This window comes from Puma concolor, chromosome D2 (genome assembly GCF_028749965.1).
Source record: "Puma concolor isolate L17-30 chromosome D2, mPumCon1.1.hap2, whole genome shotgun sequence".
Lineage (NCBI taxonomy): Eukaryota > Metazoa > Chordata > Mammalia > Carnivora > Felidae > Puma > Puma concolor.
The window spans coordinates 33,240,992-33,266,009 of NC_141677.1; the positions used below are offsets into that span (position 1 = coordinate 33,240,992).

The window sequence follows — 25,018 nt, forward strand, 5'->3', positions numbered from 1 at the left end:
ATCCTCATCACCCCTTATGGCCACTCCTATCACCAGTACAAAATCTGCCCGTCTGTTGGTTCCCAGCTCACTGGCCACCTTTCTTTGATTTTTTTTTTCCTGGCTTTATCCTCACCAGCCCGTAGACATAACCAGCCATTTCTTTCCCTCAGCCCTCCCTGTGCTGCATAATTTACCACTGAATTATAGTTGTCCCTATAATGTTCACCGACGTGTGAGTGCGTTATTTTGGAGCTCCTGGTAGTCAAGGTACTTGAGTCTCTGGGACCCGGTCTCAGGCTTCCAGTGGGTCTCCCAGGGCATCGTGCCCAGGGCTGAGTGCAGAGAAGATGCTCAAAGCCAACTTGTTGGTTGAAGTGAGGATGTGATGGCGACCAGGCAGCCAGGGAAACTGGGAGCAGGTCCCCGCACCCACCTTGGCCATATCACACACACTCTGGATGGCTTCCTCGCTGGGAAACAGACTGGGAATGTCTACAGTAGTGTCTCCATCCCCCGAGGGCTTCAAGGATTAGAGGTTGCATGCTTGTGTAGAGTACCCAGCGAGGCATTTGGTCACAGAGGTTATGAGTCGGTTGTCCCTTTGGCGCCGTGAGGCCACTAAAGCCAATGCCCCAGGAGCTCCCAGGGAGCAGGTGTGAGCCCCACCACTTAGGTCACAACTGGGCTCAGGGGAGCCAGACGAGGAAGTAAGGGGGAGGTTTTGGACTTTCCCAGGCACCCACAGAATCTTCTCGTGGGCACACAGCTCGGCCTCTCCACCCTGTCCCCACACTTAAAAGGAGCACTGTCACTTGTGTGTCCCTAGCACAGCTTTTTCTGCTGCAGGCCGATTCCCATATACTCCAAGCGTGATTTTCCCAGGCTTCTAATCGGTTTCCATGCCTTGATCCGGGCCCTGCGTGTCCCTTTACAGTGTGGAATCCTGACTTAACTCAGTACTTCCCAGGCCGGCCAGGGCCAAGGAGCACTGTGGCAGGCCCAGCCTCCTCGACCCGAGGACCCAGGCATCCCCACTCCCAGCCTTGCCTCTGCTGGCCTCGGGGCCTCCATTCGGACCCCGGCCCACTCTGCCTCACTCTTCCTCTTTATCTGCGGCTCCCAGCATGTATGCCTCTCTCTATCAGTGTATCGGGCCAGCATGCCTCATCTAAAGTGTATATATTACCTAATAAAATCCTTCTTATTTGGGATTATTGCATCAAATTTTAATTTCCTCACTCGAGCAGCGGCATGTCGACCTGCCCGTCAGTGAAGGACCGATAGAAGGTGAAAAGAGCGGATAAACTGCACAAATTACTGCCAGCTGATGCCTATCAGCCCTTTGACTGGAATTGACTGGAATTAAGGACTGAGAAATAGGATTTTCTGCCTCAGAATCTGCTGTGGCAGCTCTTGTCGGAAGTCCCCTGCAGCCCCCACGGGCCCCCTCCCCCCACGGGCGCCTCCCACCTCCTGAAGCAAACTGTGTCCACCTTTCAAGTCCTTAATCCTGTCATGGAACTGGGAAAGCAGTCCCAGGGGAGAGAGGTGGGCTGGGACCCCCGAGGCCCGGCAGAGCCTGATGGGTTATAGCTCCAGCTCCTGTCCTGGCCGGCTGCTTTGGAAAAGGCAGGCCACACAGAAGGGAGACACAAGTCCCTTCTAGAGAAGTCTAAGCTCCTCTCAGCTCCGCCCCCGACTTCCCCGCCAGTACCCAGACCTCGGAGGCAGGGGCCGTTTCGCACACCTCCCCCACCCCTGGCTTTGGCACACCAACTGGGCACAGAGCCCCGGGCCTGTCACCTCTGCCAGCCGTGGAGTCCCCCAGACCCACCTCAACCCAGCCCTCCATTCCCCAGTCATCCGCACCCGACCCACTCCCCACACTTTGGGACGTGAGACCAATTCTGGAACCTCTGAGCCTCCGTTTCCTCACATATTCCCCCGCACTGGAGCTTGTGAGGAAAACGTGAGAGTACCTGTGTTGGGTGCCCAGCGCGGTGCTTGGCACAGAGTAGGTGTTTAACCAGTGCTAGCTCTCCCTGGGCTGTTAGCTGCCCTCTCTATAGGACACGCAGAAAACACCTTACCCGTAGAACGCGTGGTATGTTTCTGGAGTGCTAGGGAGTCTGAACGTGCCGAAGTCCTTTGGAACATCACATGCATGCGCTCCCTACGGAGAGGCAACTCAGCTTGCATCAGATGCTCACGGTGGTCCCCGTGAACACTGACCGTCACGTCTATAGCATTTGCTGTGCGTCCTGGGTGCAGTTCCAAGTGCTTCACAAATATCAGTTGCTCAGGGGTGGAGGCTGTCATGATACCCATTTTATAGATGGGGAAAACAAGGCAGCGAGAGATCAAGTAACTCACTCGAAGGGTTTGCAGCCCAGACAGCCTGGCACCAGTCAAACCCCGAGCCCCGTCACCATACTGCTCTATCCGCCACAAGGAGCCGGGACCCTGGGGGCCTGTGCCCCCTTAACCTCTCAGGGGAGCCTCCTTTCCCAGGAGGCCTCCTGCTTACAACATGGGTTCCTGTGACAGGAGGAGCCTCGTGGCAGGATGGACCCTTCCCTGACCCTCCTGGGCCTTCCCACCTACTCTCCCAGCCAACCCCGCCCCTAGCTGGAGGGCCAGCCACTTAGGGGCCTGGCTCTGGGCCGGGCAGGGGCCATGCTTCCCCATCCCCCCATCTTTGGAAATAAGTTTCAGTATATTGAAAATATAATTACTGAGACTCCGAAACAAGAGCCGTGGGATCCCAAGAGCCCCCATTCCTCCCCGTTAATTCCTTCTCATAACATTTCCAGTCTTTGTGGCTGCACTTGTATTAAAAGCTCAGGGTTTTATTAAAAATGGATTTATTTACCCAAAAAGAGATGAAACCCCAAACTTTGTCAGGAGCCTGTTGGATCTCACTTCCCAGAAGCTCAGGTGTGGCTCTTCCTGGGGAGAGCCGGCCTCCTCGTCATCTCGTCCTGGATTGCCTGGCGGCCCCTCGGAGCCCCACCGGCAGCCCAGGGTGGGAGTGCCCGTGGGGGAGGTGCTCCCAGGGCTCTTTGGCCGCCAGGTCCCTTATTTGCACGGGCCAACACCGGTCCCGTTTCAGTCCTGGGGGGGCTCACTAGGCCCAGCTCAGCCCAGCCACTCCCGGATTGTATGCCCGGAGACCTGCGGTCGCCCCTTGAGGTTTCTTGTTTAGTGACCTTCTGGAAAGGTGCTCTGGTAGCCTCGGGGCCCAGTTAACCTGGCAGGCTAGTCTGTGCCCTCAGCAGGCCAGGGGCTGCCTGGGACCTGGAAACCCTCATACTGGAACACGTTTGGGGCCCAGGCCACATGGGGCTCTAGAAAAGGGGGGATTGTTCCTGTGTCCAGAAAGCCCATCCTGGCACCCGAGACTCACACGGTTGGGACCTCCCCCTGGGGACAAATCCAGGCCCCCCCTACGTGAGGAGTGGCCCCCAGAAAGGCAGACACCCCCAAAAGTGCCCTGTGTGGGGTGATACCAGGGTGAGCAGTTAGCATAGACGCTGCAAATCTGATGAATGCCTCCTGAATGACCCCCCCCCCCCCACACACACACACAGATGCCTGGGTTTGGGACCATTAACTGATGTTACAGGAGAAGAGTCTGTCATCAGACCAGAAAGCCCAAGAGAGCAAAGGCTAACAGGGTTGTTGTTGTTGTTGTTGTTTTAATCACTTTACTAACTTCTAGGAGCCTTTACTACACTAAGCCCAAGGGAAGGATGGGATATGTAAGTGGTTCCGAATGTGACATGAGCTAATGCTTGTGAAGTGCTTAGATTGGTGCCTGCCACATCACAGGGACTTTCATAAATGACAGCGTCATTATCACAGAAGCTGGTAGACAGGCAGTGTTGCCTGGAGGGCAAGAGCATTTTGGAGGCAAAGTACCTGACTTTGAACCCTGATTTCACCATTCATTTGTTGCAACGGGACCACGGCCAGGTCCCGTAACTCGAGTTCCTCAGTTTCCTCATCCGGAAAGTGGGGCTTCTGGAGTAGGTGTGAGGGGGAAAGGAGTTCCTAGCAGGCGTTTGCCGCAGCAGAGTGAGTGCTTGAGAAAGAACAGCACCTGCCTCAGCGGGAACTTCCTGGGCTCTGACCCCCTTTGGGTCCTCAGAACCCACCTGGGGAGATGCTCATTTAATGATGTCTTTCTCTGACTTGGTAACAGTCTATTTCCCCCCAGGGGGTGTCGTCAGAGCTCCGAGATCCCTTATCCCAGTGGGGGGGGTGGCCAAGGAGGGAGCCACATCTGCTTTCTGCAGGGCCTTGGCCTCGGGGCAATGGCCATGTTTCTCCTGGAACATTCTCGCCTTCCCTCAGCCCACCCTAGAGGTGTTCCAGATTGCTGCACACCTGGGCCCAGGAGAGGATGGAGGGAGAGCTGTGCAGGGTCAGCACTGCCCCGAGTGGGTGAGGTGGTGAATGCCCCTTCTGTGTCTGGAGGGGAGGTGTCTCCCCTCCCCCCTCAGAGGGCCTCCGTGTCAGAGAACAAGACTCTCTCCACGGGAGAAGGTGTTCAGGAGCACGTGGCCTGCAGACTTCACCCTCTAGCTGACGAGCAGCAAATGAGTGAGAGGCAGCATATCAAGGCCACAAGAGTTCATCATTAGACATGTAAATGCCAGGGTTGACATTTCCCTAGGGGATGGGGACAGGGCTGTCCTGCTCATTATTTAATTTTTTTTTCTTTTTAACGTTTATTCATTTTTGAGAGACAGAGAGGGACAGAGCGTGAGCAGAGGAGGGGCAGAGAGAGAGGGAGACACAGAATCCGAAGCAGGCTCCCAGCTCTGAGCTATCACCACAGAGCCCGACGCGGGGCTCGAACCCATGAACCGCGAGATCATGACCTGAGCCGAAGTCGGACGCTTAACTGACTGAGCCACCCAGGCGACCCTGTCCTCCTCATTATTAACCAGGGAGAACTGTAGCCCAGGCGAGAATCTCAGGCTGGCATGGTAGACAGGCTTGGCTGGCCAGACAATGGTGTGATAGGGCCTGGAGGCTAAGGTGAAGGTTGCCGTGGGCAAGGGACGACCCAGCAAGTGGTGGTGGTGGTGAAATGAGAATCGTCTTGTATACGTTCATTCATTCAATCAGCCAACCGACCCATCAACTGACATGTGAATGTGCCCATTATATGACAGGATCTCTTCCTGGAGAGTCTTATGGCTCCAGGCCTCTACCCGTGCTGCCTAGTTTGCCTTCCGGATCATTTTCTCTCCCTGGAAAACTACTCATTTCTCATGACCCGTCAAAATGTTGCTGCCCGTATAACCCTTTGCCAGCTCCTCCAGGTGGACTTCTGTACTTTGGGGTACATTTCCGCATCTAAGCACCCTAATGTGTGTACAGCAGTGCCTGTGAATCTGTCTGCAACCCCTCCCCATAGGCTGTGTACTCCCTAAAAGCGGGGACCCCCGAGTCCTCATCCTGGTGGTCCCAGAACCTGGCTCCTTCTCCCCCATTGCCGCAGGGAGGATGAACAGGGTGTGGGACAGAGCCATTTGAGGCAGGAACTGTGGGTGGTACTGCTGGATAGGGCATGGCTCCTACGGCCTTGGTGGCCTCCTGGGTCATCCCTAGAGATACTCACTTTCAGGATTTATGATGCTTTCGTTAGTAGGGTAATTGATCCATGTTCTCCTTTACTGAAGTCCTAGTGAAAGCAAGGTCCCAGGGTTATTGCTGTCACCCATACTACGGTGGGACAAATGACACCAGAAAGGTGCAGCAACCCTCCTGATGTCCCACAGCAATTTGATGCGTGGTTGAGATAGAGATGAGATCTCTTGTCCCCCAGCTGGATGCTCTTCTTTCCTGGGTGGTCACACCAGATGGAGGGAGATGGGGAGGGGAAGAGAGAATGATAGCATCAGCAAGATTGGGCCTCCCCATGGGACTCTGAGGTGTTTGCCAAGGCCTCAGTGTTATGTCCCCAGGGTGATGGGGACAGCCGAGACCTGAGCACTCAGCAGCTACTTCCTAGGCTGGCCTTGCAGCAGGGAGGCCGCCCGGGGGCTGGACAACCAAACTCAGGTCCCTCCTCTCTCCTGCCCAGGGCACAACCGTGCGAGTTATCACTGCCATTGACCAGGATAAAGGACGTCCCCGGGGGATTGGCTACACCATCGTCTCAGGTAAGGCCTTGGGAAGGAACTGAGTGGATGAAGGAGGGAGGAGCCAGGAAGGAGGAGAGAGAAGTGCTTGGGACTGAGGCTAAGATGTTGGGGGCTGCTGGGGTGGTGTCGGGTGACAGGAGTGTGTGCCACTGTCCAAGGTCCGAGGCATCTGAGCACTTTGGGGCTCCGAGCCCGGGTCATTGGGGACTCCCATCTAACCTTCTTCAGTGCTCTGTTTTTCTTTGTTTTCTTTTCTGACTTGATGAAAGGGTGGCATTTGTACATCATTTTAGAATGAATACAGCTACACCTCAGCTGATTTCATGCTCCCATCACATTTCTGACCATTGGGAGTTCATGTCTGGTCGCAAGGGAGGCACAGAGCCCCTCCTCTCCCACCCGCTCTCTCGGTTGAGCGGAATGGTGACTGGCTACAAAGAAGGTTCTGGGTGATGGCGTCCCTGACCTCATATCCCCACCCAAAAATGGATCATGTAGCAGCTCCATTTGGCTGTCCCAGGACTGGGTGGCTTTGGAGAGAGGGGGCCGGTGACAGGCCCATGAGAGGCTGCTCACTCACGCACACTCTCTGGGTCTGTCCCTGTGTACCCTGCCCACCACACATGTGTCCTCCTTCCCTGCCCACTGGTCCATGAAGGGTCAGCCTAGTGCATGTGGGCAGGCCAGACTGATGGCCAGGAGGATGGCAGGCCACCAGGCCAATGTCTACCCCGGTGCCTCTCCTGACCACACCTCCACAACAGAGAGCAACATTTTGGGGACATATTTTCCCTAAAACTCAAAAGACGCCAAGGTGTAATGATGAAGAACGTAGAGGATGGAGTCTCGTGAGTGTATTGCCTTGGGATGGTCTCCATACCTCAGTTTCTCAAACATAAAATGGGAGCACTAAGAGTACTTACCTTGGATGGTTAAGGGTCAGAAGGCTTAATATATGTAAAGAACCCAGTTAATGGATCTAAGGTCCTTTATAAGTGTTAGTTGCTGTTATTATTTTTATTGCTAGCAGCCAATAATAACCTTTCAAAGTTGGGGATTAGCTGGTGGGAAGAAGCACCCCCCATCCTCAGGAACGTAGGAAATCAGGAGCATTGTGGGTTCCCTGTGATCTGCAGTTGCTGGCATGACTACCATTGTGTCTTCCAGCCCAGGACCCAAAGCAAATTCCACCCCAGCTCATGTGGTCAGCAGCAGCATAGATTCAGGCCTCTCTTCCCCCACCCCACTTCCTCCCCATTCTGGTGCCCCACACAAGACTCAGCAGAGTAAACACCAATATGTACTTGTGGAAGGAAGGGAGGGAGGGAAGGAGGGAGGGAGGGAGGGAGGGAGGGAGGAAGGAAGGAAGGAAGGAAGGAAGGAAAGGAGGGAGGGAGAGAGGGAGGGAGGGAGGAAGGAACGAACGAACGAACGAAGGTAGTGACTCCAGGGTAGTGGGTTTTCAAATTCCAGAATGCCCAAGGATCACCTGGGGCTCCTACCAAAAATAGAGTCCTTGGCACCCATGGAGAGTTTCATGCTGTGGAACTAGGGTGGGGCCCAGGAATGGTCCTTTCTCACAGTGCCCCAGGTGCAGATGGTCCTTAGGCCAGGGTGTGGGAAAGCTAGTCCTAGGAAGGAAACCATTCTGTGGGAAGGCAGAGTCCCCCCCCCCCCCAGAATTTGGGGGCCCTCTCCCACTGAGCAGAGGAGGGAGGCCCATGCTGGTGTTGGTCTCCTTTATGAGTTTTTCAATTTGGGAAGCAAATCAAGTGCCTCCCAGGGGCAAGGGGCTTGTGCTGGAGAGCTGCAGAAACACCGGTGAACCCTAAGGATGATAGTTGAGGGGTCAGGATAAGGTAACAGCACGAAGGGGACACCAGGATGGGTGGGGGATTGTCTCCTCATCTCATTGCCTGTGTGCTGGTTCCAGACATACCCCCACCTGGATGAGGTGGGGAGCAAGGAGCCAGGAGCTAGCCTGCAGTCACGGCCAGACGGGAAATTCCTGCAGTGACACTGAAAGGCCATCCTCCAGGGTGTTGGTCCATTCCAGGTTCATGCTGGGTGCTAGGCCACCAGCCTCAGACCCTGAGGCCCTCTCCAGCCTTCAAAGATGGCCCCAGCCAGCTCTCCCTCCTCACCCCATCCCCTGGGAGCAGGAGGCTGGAGGGCAGAGCTGCTGAGCCTTGGGTGTCTGGCTGGGCTCTGGAACCTGAAGTCTGGGGCCAATTGCCTGTGGCAGCATCCTACGAGATTTCCAGGGGCATGCTCTCCTGGGCCAGCTCCCCAAGTATGAACCGCAGGATGAGAAAGGAAACCCGGAATGTGAAACTACAGGTAGGCGATGTGTGTAAAGGTGGGGGCAGGAGGCAGAAACTTCTGGAAGGCCTGGAGCACTTAGCGTAGCTTTATAGGATTCCCACTGCCAGCAAAGATGTGCTTTGAGGGCTTTTTTAGAAAGGTTGACAAATGGGTTTCCTCTCACATGCCAACTGTGATTGATTGGTAATGGCTGCCTGAAGAGGACCCGTGAAGTCAAGCAGGCTCAGTGCGGTACTCAATTGGTAGAGCCTGTTACTGATGTGGAAAGAGAGAGGGCAGCATGTGCAGCAAATAGTTGCCATCCTTGCCAAGACAGCACTTGGACCTCGCTTATAGGGTGGCCTTGATGGTCCTTTAACTCCTTCATGGGTGTTTGTCGCCACAAAACCCGCAGCCCCACCCAAATGCTTTTCAGGCAGCTGGAGGAAAACGTTTCCCTTTTCCTTCCCTCCCGATCCTGCTGCCCACCTGCCTGTTCCTGCCTGCCCTTCTCTGGCCCTGGGATGGCATGGTCCTCCTGCAACCTGGCCTCACTGTGAGCCTAAAGCAGGCAGACCAGCAGAAGGGTGAAGTCCCCCAGGGGAGCAGGAGACTGAAAGCTAGGATGTGGCCTCAATTCTACTTCATTTGACCACCATAGACACTGCTGCAAAGCACATTGTCTCCCAAGGATCTGGCCTCACACACATGCCTTTCCAGTGATGTTAAGTCTCGGCCCTTCCCTGGGAGGCTCAGCCAGTGTCTGTTTGGCTTGAAGCAGAAAGAAGGAGTGCCCCCCAAGGGCATCTTCACATGGACTGCCCCAAGTTGGCCCTGAGTACCCTGTGGGAGCCTGCTTCAGCCCTCAATACTAGGGAGCCATTTTCATTGGAGAGGAAAAACGAGGGTCTTGGTGGCTCCTAGAGCCAGGTGTGAGTCCCGACAGCCACGGAGGGTGACCCAATCTCTGGGCACCTCCAGAGCCTGGGAAGGGGGTGGCTTTGTCTGTATGTGGGTGGACACAAGTCTGAGCCCATGAGTGATCCATGGCGTGCGGTTAACCTGCTGGGCTCCTTGAGGCCCCCATCCCCTCTGGGCTGTTTATCAGCCCTGCAGCTGGGGGGATTTATGTCTGCACACCAGCGCTTTCGCCATTACTAATGACCCCTTTGTTTTGCCAAGAACAAAGAGGCCTTCAGAGGTAAGTTATGGCTCCATTGCCATCAATTTGTTCTCAGCCTCTTGTGGCCAAACTGAGACTGAAGAATGACAAGGTTCTTTTCCACAGAGGACCTGGCACGGGCCCCATCTGCTTCCTCAGCCTGTGCCTGGCCTGCCACTCACCAAGGGCATCACTTCCTTCAGGACCCGAACAAAATGGGGCTCCCATCCCCAAAGACCAGCCCAGCCCGGGGTCTCAACAGACACCTTCCTTTGCCAGATGGAGACAGTCCTGCTTCAAGGGGCAGCTGTGGCCCTCCCCATACAGAGCACTGGACTTGCAGTCCAGAGTTGTGGGTTCAAGGCCCAGCTCTGCCACCTGCAGCAGTGTGTCAGAGAAAGGCGTTTGACCCCTCTTAACCCGATAATCTTTAACCATGGTACAGGGTTAATAATCCCTATGGCAGATAAAATGGTGCCAGAGAGACTCTAAAGGGCCATAAAGTATTAAGCATTATTAATTATCAAGGAAAGATCAGGCCCAGGGGTCCTAGGAACTTCTATTCACTCATTTCTTCCTTCATCCATTTAAGCAGGGAAGCAGTTGAGAGGGCAGGTTCTGTGGCTGCTGTCCAGGGTGCTGACCGCTAGCTGTGCTGGCCAGTACGGTTGCCCTGTGGCTACTGAGCTCTTGATATGTGGCTAGTCTGTAAGATAACCCAGGGGATTTTGAAGACTTATTATGCAAAACAGGTTATAAAGCATCTCTTTAATAATGTCTTATATTGATGACATGTCGAAGTCATATTATTTTAGATAGACTGAGTGAAATACAACATATTATTAAAATTAATTTCATCAATTTTTTTAATGTTGAATGTTTTTAATGTTTAATGGCTACTAGAGAATTTAAAATACCACATGTGGCTCACATCCTATTTCTGTGGGCAGCTCTATTCCAGAGTCAGACCGCCTTGCTCGCCTGCTACCACTGACTGTGTAACCTGCATCAGTTTTTCAGTCTGTGAAATGGAAAGTAGGAGTAGCCTGAGCCTCATAGGGAAGCTATGCACATACAGAGAGCAAAGACACATAAGTATGTAGAAGAGTGTCTGATTTTATAGTAAGTGCTCAACAAATGTGCGCTCTTGGCATCCACCCGCATTGGATCAAGGGTTTTCTCTAAGCCAAGAGCTGTGCTAATGTCCTGAGAATGTGTGGGACTGGAGGCACTGTCTCAGCCTCTGGAACCTGTAGGGTAGGTGGGGAAGCAGACTGAGATACGTGGGCTGCGTCGGTAGCTATTGACATGGAGTGATGGCTCCCTGGAAGGTCCATTAGACTGTTCTCTCTACTTCTCTGTATGTTTGAAAATATCTGTAATAGGAAGTGAGGAAGAATCCATGGGAGGGGCCACCTCCCCCAGCCACCGCTGGGGTGAGGACACTCACCGAGAAGAGATCATCTAAGCCACCCCCCGACTGATGAGCAGGAACTACCCGGGAACTGTGGAGTTAGGGTGTTACAGGCAGAGAGCACAGTGTTTACCAGGATCCCGGAGCAGGAGAGAGTGCGGTACATTTGTGGAACCGCAGTAATCCAGCACGGCTGAGCACAGCCTGCAAGGGAGACCTTGGGGAGGGGAGGCCACAGAGGGAGGCAGGGCCCAGCCATGCAGGGTGTGGAATGCCCAGCTCAGGAGAATGCCAGGCCTTGCTCCTGAGGTTGGTAGCAAGCCAGTTCTAGGGGTGGGTGGGTGGCGGGGCGGAGGGTGGTGGGAGATGTTGTTGAGGTGTGTTGTGTGAAGCTCCAGTGGTCAGACTGGAGCCAGTGGGCTGGAGGAGGGCAGGCAGAACAAGCAGGCCCAAGGGGAGGCTGCTGTGGTGTCCCCCAACTGGCTGTCACATTGGGAAGCCAAGATAGCAGAGCCAAAGGAGGATGAGGAGGCCGAGGTGACAGGAGGTGACTGATGGGGCAGGTGGCACAGGACCCGCCCACCGCCTGAGACACCTCTCGAGCCCCCTTGAGCAGGGAAATTGCTTACTTTAACATCTGACTATTGTTTGTTCCAGAGAGGAACCCTGTTTTCCTAAGTACCCTTGAGTGGGTGACTGAAACTCTCAAAGGACTAGTTTCCCCAGTTTTTAATGGGGCCAGTCATATCTTTCTCGCAGAGTTGTGAAAATAAGCATAAGTGAGGCCACTGTCTAAAATCGGCAGCGTTTGGTGAGTGTCGCATAGGTCAGTTGCATGGTAGGCCCTCAAAAGAGGCCAACCATTTATTTCCCTCCTCCCTCAGGAAAGCAGGATGTGGCAGAGGCACGCAGGTGTCATGCTGCCCGAAGCCTGCATTCCTAGCCAAGGCCACTCTCACATGCTAGCAAGCTGGGCTCCCCCAGTGGCCAGGAGCCCAGGTTGAAGGCTTCCATCAGTCATCCCCAAGGGCACTGAGGATTCTGTCCTGCCGTCACCTTTCTGCAAATACCCAGAGTTTTTGTGGTTTCTCCATCCCCTGATGTAGGGAGCCCATCTACAAGAGGCTGTAGAGCAGCGGTTCTCAAAGTGAAGTGGGGGCCGTGGACCAGCAGCAGCCCCTGAACTCTTGTTGGACATGGGAGCTCTCAGGCCCCACCCTGGAACTACTGAATCAGATGCCCAGGGCAGGGGGCTTAAGGAGCCCTCCAGGTGGTTCTGACGCCATCTGAATCCTTATTGGAAGCGTTTTCATTTTCCACACGTGCTAGACTGATGGGTTCTGTCATTTAATTCTCTCCTTCCTGTAACTGATGCTGAACGGACTCCTTTCCAGTGCCTGGGGTGTGAGGGTGTGGTGAACAAACCCCGGACAGCACTTTCTACCGTGTCCTGCCTTACAGCCTCTATCTCAGCCCAGCCACACCTTCCAGGCTACAGAAGCCCCGCCTCCCTCATTGTCCTTGCCTTGCAGGCCACGTCCCTTTTCCCATCACAGCCCTGCCTGCCTGGGCCTTCTGCAGCTCTAGAGTGTTCCCCAGGGTGAGGGGCAGGGAGAGCCATTTATTGGGTGCCTGCCATGTGCCAGACACTGGCTGGACACATTTATCTCTCACAGCAGTCTGTGAGGGAGACATTATTACTCCATTCTACACACAAGTAAAGTGAGGATCTGCGAGTACATAGACTGGCCAAGGGTCACAGCTACTAAGTGGAAGAACATGAATTTTTTTTAATATTTAAAAAAAGTTTTTTAAATCTTTATTTATTTTTGAGAGCGACAGAGAGAGAGAGAGAGAGAGAGAGAGAGCATGGGAGGAACAGAGAGAGAGGGAGACACAGAATCTGAAGCAGGCTCCAGGCTCCAAGATGTCAGCACAGAGCCCAACGTGGGGGGCTCAAACTCATGAACCATGAGTCCGTGACCTGAGCTGAAGTCAGACGCTCAACCAACTGAGCCACCCAGGTGCCACTTTTTAATTTTTTTTATGTTTATTTTTGAGAGACAGAGTGCAAGCAGGGGAGGAGCAGAGAAAGAGGGAGGCACAAAATCTGAAGCAAGCTTCAGCCTCTGAGCTGTCAGTACAGAGCCCGATGCAGGGCTCGAACTCATGAACTATGAGATATGACCTGAGCCAATGTCAGACACTTAACCAACTGAGCCCCCCAGGCTCCCCAGAAGAACATGAATTTGAACCCATGTCCCTCGGGTTCCAGAATACATCCATTTTTCATGATGACAGTGGTCTTCAAAGTGTGGTCCCCAGACTGGTGGCATCAGCATCAACTTCTAATAATGGGAATTATTAGAAATTCAAAATTTTGCACCCCAGTCTAAGCCTACTGAATTGGAAACTCTGGGGGCAGCGCCAGGTGATGCTGAGGCTGCTGGTCTGGGGACCACACTCTGAGAAGCACTGGTCTGGAAAAGCATGTGTAGTCGATAAGGGCGATATCACCCGCAAGGAGGCAAAAGTGTGTTATGAGTGTGAAAAGTTTTTACTCTGTTTATCAAGCACAGCTGTATATGTGCAGACATATCTGTGGTATTGGAATTTCACGAGGGGAAGCAGTTAGGAAAAAATATCTTAAATGTCTGGTAACAGGGGCAATAACGAAAGGAAGGTTGAGAAACAGTGGCCTGGAATCGAGAATCAGTGAGCAGTGTCAGGGCTGAAACCCCTCACCCCTGTTTGAAAGGCAGCGGCCTCACTTCCAGTCATGTTGGAGACTTGCCCAGGTGTGTTAGTGAAGGACAAAGCCCTCACTTGCCAGTCCTTTGATCTTATGTCAATATTAACAAGTGAGGACGTTCCTTGAAAACACATTGAGTGCTTTGATATGAAGGCTGCTTGTGTGTGAATGCACGTACGAGTATGGGTGTGCGTGTGCGTGTGTATATGCATGCGTGTGTGTGTGTGTGTGTGTGTGTGTGTGTGTGTGTAGAGAGAATAGTCAAATACAGTCAGACTTGCTCAAGCTTACACCTATGCCAATAACTGGACTGGGCCCCTGGCCATGGCCTGGCAGGGGGTACCTATCACAGGAGACCATATTTTGAAATACATCAAAGCCCTTGTGATTAAGAGGTCTGGTGTTTTTTCTCCCCCACCCCCAAGAAGTGAAAACTTGGGAGAATCAGACGTGTCTTTGACACCTGAATCTCATGCCACAGCCCCTGGCTTGGGGTAGCATAGCCGGTGCCTGGAAGCACGTGAAACTTCAGGACATCTGGCTCGGCACAGGGCGAATGGCCCACCTGGCTGGAGCCAAGAGGTGGCCAGGGAGAAGTGAAGGGCAGATCACAGACAGGTGGGGGTGGGGGCAGTTGGTACAGGGCATAGGAGGCAAAATAAGTGGGTTCTTGAGCAAGGCTGGGGGTGGGGAAGGGGAGCAGGGGGCCATCAGAAGATTCATCTTGTCTAGACGGATTGGAACAGGAGGCACGGGAACGAGGAATGATCTGCTAATAGACTGTCACACCAACTGGGTGGCGGGGGTGGTCATTGAGGAGATGTACGGGAAGGAAGGCTGCAGGCTCTGGCAACATACTGAAAATAGCACAAGAGAAGGAGGGGACAAAGAAGCTTCTAATCTCTGAGTCGAGGTTTCTGGGGTCCTGGTGGTGGCCTAGACAGAAAGGGGCATATTCATAAGGAAAGTTGATCTGTTTACACCTGTGATTGCTACCCTAGACGTGCATCAGCACACATACCAGAATTTACTGATCGCATACTGAGGCAGACATCACTAGCTGATTCCAGCACACTTTCCCACCAGCCTAGGCAGACCACCAAGGCTTACCCAGCCCTCCAGAAGCCACTGACAGTTGGTAGGCACTCTCTCTAGAGCTGGAATGAATGTGTGCAAGGTGTATTCCTTTTGCAGCCCATGGCTCTCTTTTTCAAAACTATCTGGGGACAGTGCCTCTGGCAGGTTTTTTATGTGATTATACAAATACATTGGCACGTTATTTACAGTTCTCCCCCATCACCACACCTAAATGACAGTGATGAACCTCAGGAAAGCCTGTACTTCATTCTCACCTTGATATTTCTCCTTCCTCTCTTCAGGGGCGTGCTAACCAGCCGGCCTGTTCTTGCTCTCGGTGGCTCTCCTGTGCGCCCCTTTGTGATCAACCAGAGAAGTCTTTGCTCTTCCCCCCTCCTTTAAGAAGACCCTATGTGCTCTTTGCCAGGATCAGCAGTTTGCCCCTTGCTTCCCATGGATAACATTGGTCAGCAGACTTTTGAGAAGTGTCATTGCCACTGGGTCTGAGACCCTCCCTTCCAGCTTCTTCTCTCTCTCACATCCTCTTCATGGGCAGGAGTCTCTGTCCTGTGCTCACGATACTAGAGAACCTCCTATGTGTCCTGTGTACTGTGGGAGCACCCCCCAATATCTCCCTCTTAGGCCCAACTCCAACCTCTTCTGCTACAGGTCAGGTCCACCTCCCTAGCTGGGCAGGGAACGGACCTCAGCTCAGCTCAGGGAACCACTTCTCTGGGGTCTGGCAGACCAGTCACGGCTGGAGGTTGCTCACAGGGAGGTTGCTCACAGCTAGGTTATCCTAGCTCTTGGCTGGAGGTTGTTTGGCAGGGAGGTTCTAGTCCGGTTTCCCTATGTCAACAAGCATTTGTCTTTTTAACAAAGTTGACCCTTTTCCACTTTTCCTCATCTGTAGGGTAACTGCTTTGTATTGGACTTCCAGGGCTTTGAGACCTTTGGGGGATTATGAAATTAGCCACCATTTATTTTGCATTCTCTTTCTGTATTACCTCAAGCACAGGGAACTGATTCAGACATAATTCTTGGATCATGATCAACATTGGTCTATGTTGGCCCTCTTTAGTTTCATTATTAATTTTTCTTTTTTTAAAAAAAAATTTAATGTTTATTTTTGAGAGACAGAGACAGACTGCGAGCAGGCAAGGGGCAGAGAGAGAGGGAGACACAGAATCCGAAGCAGGCTCCCGGCTCTGAGCTGTCAGCACGGAGCCTGACGCGGGGCTCGAACTCATGAGCTGTGAGATCACGACCTGAGCCAAAATGAGACATTTAACCAACTGAGCCACCCAGACCGCCCCTCATTACTAATTTTTAATGACACTGTGGACACCCATGAACCCACCAACCAACCCAAGAGCTTGACTGTCACCCATACCTCACATCTGGCTCTGTTCCTCCCCATCCCTATAGCCTTATCTTGGAATCTTGTGTTTTTTTCATTCCCTTGCTTTTAAGAACTATTTTGTCACATATAAATGGATCACATGTTGTTTGGGTTTAGTTGTCTTTGAACCTTACTTAAAAAGTGTCATGTTATGCATGGTCTCCAGGGACTTATGTTTTCTACCCAATATTATGGATCTGAGATTCACTCATATTTTTTTTCGTGTAGGTATCATTTGCTCATTTTTATTACTGCACATTATTCTATCGTGTGAAAATACCCCAGGCAATCCACGTTCCTATCGATGGGTGCATGCATTGATTGCTGCTATTACAAACCGTGCTGCTACGGACAACATCTTGTATGTCTGTATGTCACAGAACATGTGTGAGAGTTGCCTGGGGCCAGACATCATCTCTGACCCTCACCATCACTCAAGGATGTGGCTGACCAGAGCCATTTACAAACAAGGAAACAGCTCACGTGCTTAGGGTCATGCAGCACGTAAGTGGTGGACGCAGGATTCGTATCCAGATCCTTCTGCTTCCAAAGTCCACATTCTTTCTGCCATCCTTTACTGTTCCGCCTGGGAAATGAACTAATTCCTGTCCACCCACTGGTCTGTGTGTGGACTAGAATCCCAGGATTCGTTCACTCATTCAGTTAACCGTGAATATTGATTGAGTGCCTACCGTGGGCCAGGCTTCATGTTAGACCATGGGGACCAATGGCGAAGTGAAAGCCACTATCACTGCTCCCCGTGGAGCTCATGTTCCACTGGGAAGGAGGGGAACTAAATAAGTCTGCAGAGGCAGTGCCTGGTGGCTGTGGGGAGCACTGGGGAGGAAATACCGGATGAGGAGAAGGGAGAGGGACCGTCTGGAAGGGGGTCAGGAGGGCTGGGCTAGGCAGGTTGTTGTGCTTGACTCAGTACCCGCCCTACCCCACGCCCCACCCCCCACCCCCCCACCCCCCCCACCCCACCCCCACCCGCAGGCTGTGGGCATTGGAGGAGACTTTGCCCCTCCCCTCAGAAAAGGTCTCAAATACCTTTTGGGGGCTTTGAACCTGAGATGAGCCCTCTAAGCAGCTCAGATTCCCAGCTCCCTTTTTCATCTCACTCCCTGGATGACTGCTCAGCTTTCAAGGCAGCCCCCAGCCGGGGCTAATCTGAAATAAAAGTTTTTATTTATCTAGCTTGATACCTGGTGCAAGGTTAAATCATACAAGAGAAAAAGCAATAAAAGAGAAAGATTAAGCGAAAGGCGCCGTCTTAGGCATGCCCTTTTGCAATATGGTTACAAAGATATTAAGCCTGAAGTCGCCCAACAACCCCACGCTGCGGTTCCCAGTCTCTCTGGGCTCAGCTCGGCAGGCGGGGCGGAAGGAGGAGGAGCGGACGGGGTGGGGGCGCAGGAGGGGGCCGCCCTGGGGCTCCCCGACTGGGTAAGTAAGCAGATGGAGTTCTAGGAGCTCAGCCCATCACCATCTCCTACCCCCACACAGCTCTGATTCATGACTTCCCGGGGGAACAGAACCATTGCATCTGCCCCTTCGTTCCTGTCAGCATATCCACGTCTTCAGTGTTTTAACTTCGTGCCGGCTACGGGCAGGGCACCCCAGGGAGAGAGGGTCTTAGACCCGGTGCTCCTCCCGGCCAGCCTGGGCTCCAGGGGCAGGTGACCCCGAGCAGGTCGCTTCTCCTGTTTGTGCCTCGGTCTCCTCATCTGTAAAATGGGAAGGTTAACGGGGTGAACATTAGCCAAAACATTATCGTCTGATGACAGGCACAGACAGGAAAAGATACTAGCGTTGCTCAGCATGTAGGTGGGAAGGGAGTCTCTAAAAATACAAAAGTCATTGGCTCGTGCCTGTCTCCCCTGCCTGCAAAACCTAACACTTCAGCTCTCTGTAAAATCCCCAAGTGTCGCAGGGGCCCCTGGAGGAGGGGGGGTGGTGGAGGGGAGAGGGAGAGGGAGGCGGTTCCCATGTGCTATATGATTGACCTGGTCTTTTGCCCCTGACCCCTTGCGGGTATCCCCTGCACCAAGACGGAGGTGGGTGACTCACCAGGGCCCCTGCTGGCAGCGCCTTCCACAGCCGTTGGAACGGCCCAGCTTCCCTTAGACGCGCCATGACCCGGAACCAAAATGGATCGTGGGCAGAGACGGGCTGCTTTTCCTCCCCTAGTGCAGCTGTGCTCGGGATGTGGGCCCCATGGCACCCCTGCTTGAGTCCCTGTGCACTGCCTGCCCCACCCCTGTAAACAGCTCCTCCAACTCCAGCCTGTGGTCCTCCTCTCTGTAGGGCCCAGACAGGGACACGGGGACACCACGCCACCCTCCCCACTCCCGTCCCTCCCACAGAACCGTGCTTTAAAGCAATTTAAAACAAGAAAGGGAAGGGAAGGGACCTTTCTTTTAGCCAGAATGTCAGCCACTGAAAGCCCGCCCACCAGGTCACTTGGACATGTCCAGTTTGGGCCCCAGGGAGAACCCAACTGCACAAGTGATTCATCAGGAAAGCTTAAAGCAGAGCGTATATAACAGATACCCCAGGAGGTCAGAAAAGGGTTTGCTCTCTGAGAAGACAGCCATCTTGCGATGATTTGGGGACCGTGAGGAAGGGAATTGTCACCAGCCAGGGCAGGGAGGGTGTGAGCACACAGGCAGGGGACTTCCTCTTCTGCCCTAACACCCTCTTACGGCATTGGGACTCACACTGGAGAGCTCTGAATGCCAGACTAAGGAGCAGCCGTGATCAGTAATAATAATAATAGCTAGCAGTTCGTGAATGCTTAGGAAGTAACCCACATGCTTCGTCGGCATCCACTCTTTTAGTCCTGCCAGGAACCCCAGGAGGTGGGTTCTCACTATCGTTGTCGTCCCCTTTTATGGATGAGGAAACTGAGGCCTGGTTGCCCAAGGTCACATGGCCGGTGGGAGGAAGAGCAGGCTGGCTCCACAACCTGTACCTCTCCAGGAGCCCTGGCCTCACTGCCCCCTGCCCGTTCTGAGCACCTGTTGGGGCTGCCGAGGTTTGAGAACCACCAGACCTACCTCTGGGCTCAGCCGTCTCGCTGTGCCCCGCGGCCTCTCTGCCTCTCCACCTCTCTGTCAAGTGCTCCGCCCGAGTCAATTAACTAGCTGCCCCATTCAAATATTTGACCAATGTCCTGGAAACAGAGATTTCAGGGCAGATACTTTCAGACATTGATTGAAGTGAACAAACACTCTGGCACAGAATGAATTTATTGTTCTCACGGTCTCCTGCCGCGCTGTGCTCCATCCTGGCCCCCCACCCCAGAAGGCGCTGCTTTCGTGGGGGGAAAGCAAGGTGGAATCAGGCTGCCTCAGTTTTCCAGCTCACGCCCCTCCCACCCGCTCCTGCTGGAGGTGCAGGAAGATACCCCACTTTGAGGGACCACATCAATGAGGCGCTTTTGAATCAGTGCAAATACAGGCTGAAAGGCACTTCACAACAGCGCCCGGCATAGCAAGGGTTATTTTAAAGGTGCCAGTGGCTGATTTTTCTTCATAAGGATGGCGGGGGTCTTTAGTTCCACGAGAGCAATTTAGGTGAGACTTAAGGGAGTGTTTTGCGAATGAGGACTTGAGGTCCTGGGGTGTTGTTGGTCCTCTAGAAGTCTGCAGGGATGGGAGAGTTGCCCGCTCACGACTCAGCAGATGCTCAGCAAAGTCTTGAGCTAACCCTCCCTGCTTGGCTGTCCTGGGGAGACAGGCTCTAGAATGGAAGCTGGAAATGGAAAACCCTTCCATCAGGAAGCTTTGAGGAGTTTGGGGAGGTGACCTATGAGAAGTCGATCATCCGTCCACAGAGCACCCACTGAGCAGCAAGTGTTGTCAGTGAGTCCTTAGAAAGATCCGAGGAGGGTGGGCAGTGCCAGGGGGCTGGGGCTGGGGCGAGGGCAGCGGCTTCCCCCACATGCTGATCCCCCAGAGAGGTGATTTTAAGTGGTGCACGGGTGGGGCGTGAAATGACATCGAATCACACAGCGAAGCGGTTATCCCTCTTCTCAGTTCTCTCTCAGAATGTCTGGTTCTGTCAGTTCTGTCCAGGACAAAGTCCAGTTGGGTGCTCACACCTTTAACACCTCTCTCCTTTGGCTTCTCTTCCCATTTAAGGAGAGCTGGCTGGAGCCATCAGATGTCAAGCTGATGCGGCTAAAATCTACCCACGTAGGCTCATTTTATCCATTTTACAATCAGTCCCCATTATGGTCAGTGAGCTGGTTCTCCGTCTGTGAAACTCCTAAATACATTCTGTTGGAATGAGTTGTCGAAGAAAAGAATCAGATTAAAGAAAATAGTAAATAATAATAATGCAAGGTGCAGGCAGATATGGCAAAAATTGGGAGGGTGGCATCCAAATGGTTGAGGCTTAGGCATTTTGACGGGCAGGAGACCTGAGCTGGCCCTTTCCCCAGCTGTAGAGTCGGGGGGTGGGATGGTGGAGGCTCTGAGAGTCACATCAATACACGCAAAGTGCTCAGAACAGCTCCTGGCGGGCAAGAGCTCAGGACGTGCCAGCATTCTGTTGGATAGGATCGCGTAATGAAGCCACCTTGGAAATGGGGGAGTGCTAGCACCCACAAGGCGGTATCACTGGGACAGAGGGTGAGTGGCTTAGATGGGGAGGGAGGCATCCTGGGAAGCGGGTCTGACCAGAGCAGAGGCTTAGTCAGAAAGAGGACTATTCATGAAGAGTCTACAGGGCAACCGACTAGCCAGGCTGCAGAATAGGGAAGATGATTTGAAGGGTCTTGAGGGCCAAGCAGAGGGGCGTGGAGTGTTCCTTTCAGGGCATCTGTGGTTCCAGGAATCTGAGAGCACTTAGGAAGCTTCAGGAAAGGGGCCTCCCACAGGAACCCCGGGCAGACCCTCCTCAGAGTGGGGCCTTCTGCGAGGAGGAACTGAGGCAGGAAGCTTGAGTACGCTCTCCTTTCTTACAGAGTTTCCCATGGTTACCGTAATAAACCACTACAAAGTGTGGCTTAAAGCAACAGAAATTTATTCTTTTATGGCCCTGCAGACCGGAAGTCCAAAATCAGTCTTACAGGACTAACATCAAAGTGTCAGCAAGGCTGGATCGTTCTGGGGAGCCCAAGAAGGATCCATTTCTTGCCCACCCCAGCAGCTGGTGGCTGCCAGCTTTCCTTCATCGGCCCGTGGCTGCACCCCTCCAATCTCTTTTCCCCTGGCCACGTAGCCTTCTCTTCTGTAGTCTCATCTCCCTCTGCCTCCCTCTTCAAGGCCCCTTGTGGTGACAGGTAGAGCCCAGAAGGTAATCTCTCCATCTCATCATGCTTAACTGAAAAACATATGCATGTAAAGTCACATTCAGAGGTTCCAGGGATCAGGAGCTGGCTTTGATGGCCATTATTCAGCCCACCTCTGCATCTTTTCCCCACCCTAGTTATTGCCCCACTCATCTCTCTCTATCCCACTGGCTCCCTCATGATCCCACCTGGTCCATGATGACCATACCACCCCCTCTCCATCATGGCTGCCCCTGGACTGTCCTTCTGTCTTCCGTCTCAGCTGTCAACCAGCTTCATATTCTAGTTTTCTAATTTCAGACTTCCTGCAGGGGGTCAGGTTGGCCAGTTCATCATCACCAGCAGTGTCCACGAGCCATAGGGAGCTGGCAGCCTGAGGCGGTGTCACCTGAGGCAGCCGGTACAGAAGAGGGCAACAGGGCCATGAGCAGGGCGGGCCCTAATCCTTCCAGTACATCTTAAACGATAGACAGATAGGCCAATGGGACAGAATGCAGCTGTTAGAACTAGACCCACATATAAACACGGGAAGTTGATATATGGAAAAGGTGGTGACGCAAATCAATGGGGAAGAGAGGACTTGTTTAGTAGCCGGTGTTGGGGAAACTAGCTCACGATGTGGACAAAAAATAAAGCAAGAGCCCCACCATACACCGTATACCAAAGTGGACTTCAGATGGATGAAAGACGTCAACATGAACAGTAAAATATAAAGCTCATAAAAGGAAATGTCGGGGTATATCTTCATGACCTTGTGCTTGGAAAGGACTCAGCGCCCAAAGAGCACGTGCCGGAGATGAGAAACGGATCTACATCAGAGGATTTCCAATTCAGTGGGAATTAGATAGACGAAGGTAACAACAGAGGACCTGTAGGGAGAAGATTTTTGCAGCAATTGTAACCAACAAGGGTCTGTAGGCTATAGGAGGAAGCCCTGTAAATCAGTAGGGAAAAGTTGAGAAATTCTATGGAAAAGTAGGCAAAGTGTATTCACCAGGATGGGAGAGCCCGCCGACTAGGGAGCCCCAGTACAGAGGTGCTGAAGCTGAGTAGAAATCAGGGCATTGCGAGGCGCCTGGGTGGCGCAGTCAGTTAAGCGTCCGACTTCAGCCAGGTCACGATCTCGCGGTCCGTGAGTTCGAGCCCCGCATCAGGCTCTGGGCTGATGGCTCAGAGCCTGGAGCCTGTTTCCGATTCTGTGTCTCTCTCTCCCTGTGCCCCTCCCCTGTTCATGCTCTGTCTCTCTCTGTCCCAAAAATAAAAAAATAAACGTTGAAAAAAAAATTTAAAAAAAAAAGAAATCAGGGCATTGTAATGGCGCCTGCGATGACCAACCTCTTCACACCCCCCAATGTGGGCACCTGGGCCACGTGCCCCCCCACTGCCTGTTTCATGTGATCTCAGAGCTAAGAATGGATTCCAAAGAGTCATTTTGCACTTGATATCGTGCTAGTAAATCCTATCTTTGAACTCCGCTTACGTGCAATAGTATCTCCTGCCCCCGAAATTCCGTTCTCCTCACTCGTAGACCTGTATTACAAAAAAAACTGTGCTCAATTATTGTTGCATTTTGAATTTCACCAAAAATGTTGTGGCAATTTGTTTTCGCTCTTGTTAGATAGGGACCAACATAATGTCCTCAATTTTGCCTCAAGACCTGCAAACTCGAGAGAATGTACTATGGCCTTTTACAGAAAATGTTTGCCAACCCCTACACCAGTACTCTATATCAGACGCCACAAACTAGGAGGTTAAATCACATGAAATCACTATTTTTGCAGGTCAAAAATGGTGGAATGTCGGCAATTTCACATGGCTCGGCTCAATAGATGCGCAGACAGCAGAAGAGATAAATCTTTACAACCCAGTGTGGAGTGGTAAAAGAAATAGAAAGGAATCGCCTAATACCACATATGTAAGGTTAAAAAGCCAATAGCAACCGTGGATATTTAACAAGAATACGTACATGTGCAGGGACATTTTAGCAAAGCACTGGAACTAGGACTTTGACTTTGGGACAAGGAGGTGGCAGAAGAAGGGCTAAAGAGGAAAACCCAACTGTGATAACACTTATCACCATTTATTGGGTAATGGCCACGTGTCCTGCTTTAAGCAGCTTAACTGGGTTCATTCATTTTCTCCTTATAGCACCCCGGCGAAGAGGGTACTATTGTTCCGTCACAGATGAGGAGCACAGAGCTCAGAGAGGTTAAGTGATTTGTCCAAGGCTGCTCAGCTTGTCAACATTGGAGCCAGGACTGGACACAGGCAGTTGGGGCTCCCATTTTGGAGATCAGATCTGAAGTCAGGAAAGCTAGTGAAACCCAGAGGGATGTAGGTGCACCCAACAGATCTGGCTCCACCCTTGTCCCTCAAACCCAAGCTGTTCTGTGCCCAGCAACCCCCTGCTATTCCCTTCTCACTTCTGCACAATTCAGAGCACACCCACCTTAGCAGCTGGCCATGCTACAGGCAAAGAGCCAAAGAGTTAGGAGGTATGGACACTGTCCCTACCTTGACCCCACCTTGGGTGATGGGATGTGCCACCCACAGGATGAAATAACCGACCACATGCTCCCTGAGAAATGGCTCTGGCTTTGGTGTGCTGAGGCAGCAACTTTGGATCTGCTCAAATCCTGGTCTGAGCCAGGTCTGAGCTCAAATCCTGGCTACCAGTGCCACAGCCTGTGGGACCTCGACAAATCACTTCCGTAAATTGAGGTTAAAATACGCGCTGCAGAGGGAACAGTGCTTAGCACAATGCCTGGCATATAGTTAATGCTTAGTAAGTTACTATTATTCCCAAGTTCATTGACTTCACCTAGGGGAAGCGACCATTTCCCATTGCATGTTCTTGACAGAAGGACGGTCAAGAAGAGTGGGCAGGGGCCTATCTAGCGAAGAAGCCTGTCTCTCCCTTATCCATCTGTAGACATCCTTTCCTTGCTTTGAACCTGGTCTTCCCGCCCACTGCCTCCAGAAGCCCTCCCTGACCACCCAGCTTTCACGGTCTGGTTAGTTGACGGAAGCAGGTTGGTCATCGGATGTGCACGCTCTCCAACCAGCTCACCTTCCATTTTCTCTCTGACCTGTCACCTCCCGCTGCATACACAGCCCCATGCCACCTCTGGGCTATGACTACCTGCTGGGCTCAGGAGTTCACAAGGCTCTGCCCCCTTTGCCTCATTCTCTCCCTCCCCATCATGGGGATCGTGGAATCCCCTGGAATTCACATGTCCATCAGGCCCCCGGGATGTGAGCCGCTGAGGCTGAGGCCTGTTTGGGCCCCAGCCACATTGCCCTGAGAACCCAGAAAGAGGCCAGGCTTTCCGGAGCGGCTCATGTGGACTGAGCAGCTACAGGGGACATCACCTAAGTTATCCGTCCTCAGGATGATACTTCAAGGGACGGCTGCCTTCCCACTTTACCTCTGAGAATATGGAAGCCCACCCAGTGCGGCCTGCCCGG

At 52.8% G+C, this 25,018-nt stretch overlaps 1 protein-coding gene across 6 annotated transcripts in view; it reads left to right on the top strand.

The window, feature by feature from the left end:
• Positions 1-25,018, top strand: part of CDH23 (cadherin related 23) — a 418,091-nt gene that overhangs the window by 187,200 nt on the left and 205,873 nt on the right. For all 6 annotated transcript variants that reach the window (XM_086679923.1, XM_086679917.1, XM_086679919.1 and 3 more), the window contains exon 9: positions 6,080-6,158. In XM_086679923.1, the coding sequence (XP_086536049.1) occupies positions 6,080-6,158 (79 nt within the window). The remainder of the gene's footprint in view (positions 1-6,079; positions 6,159-25,018) is intronic.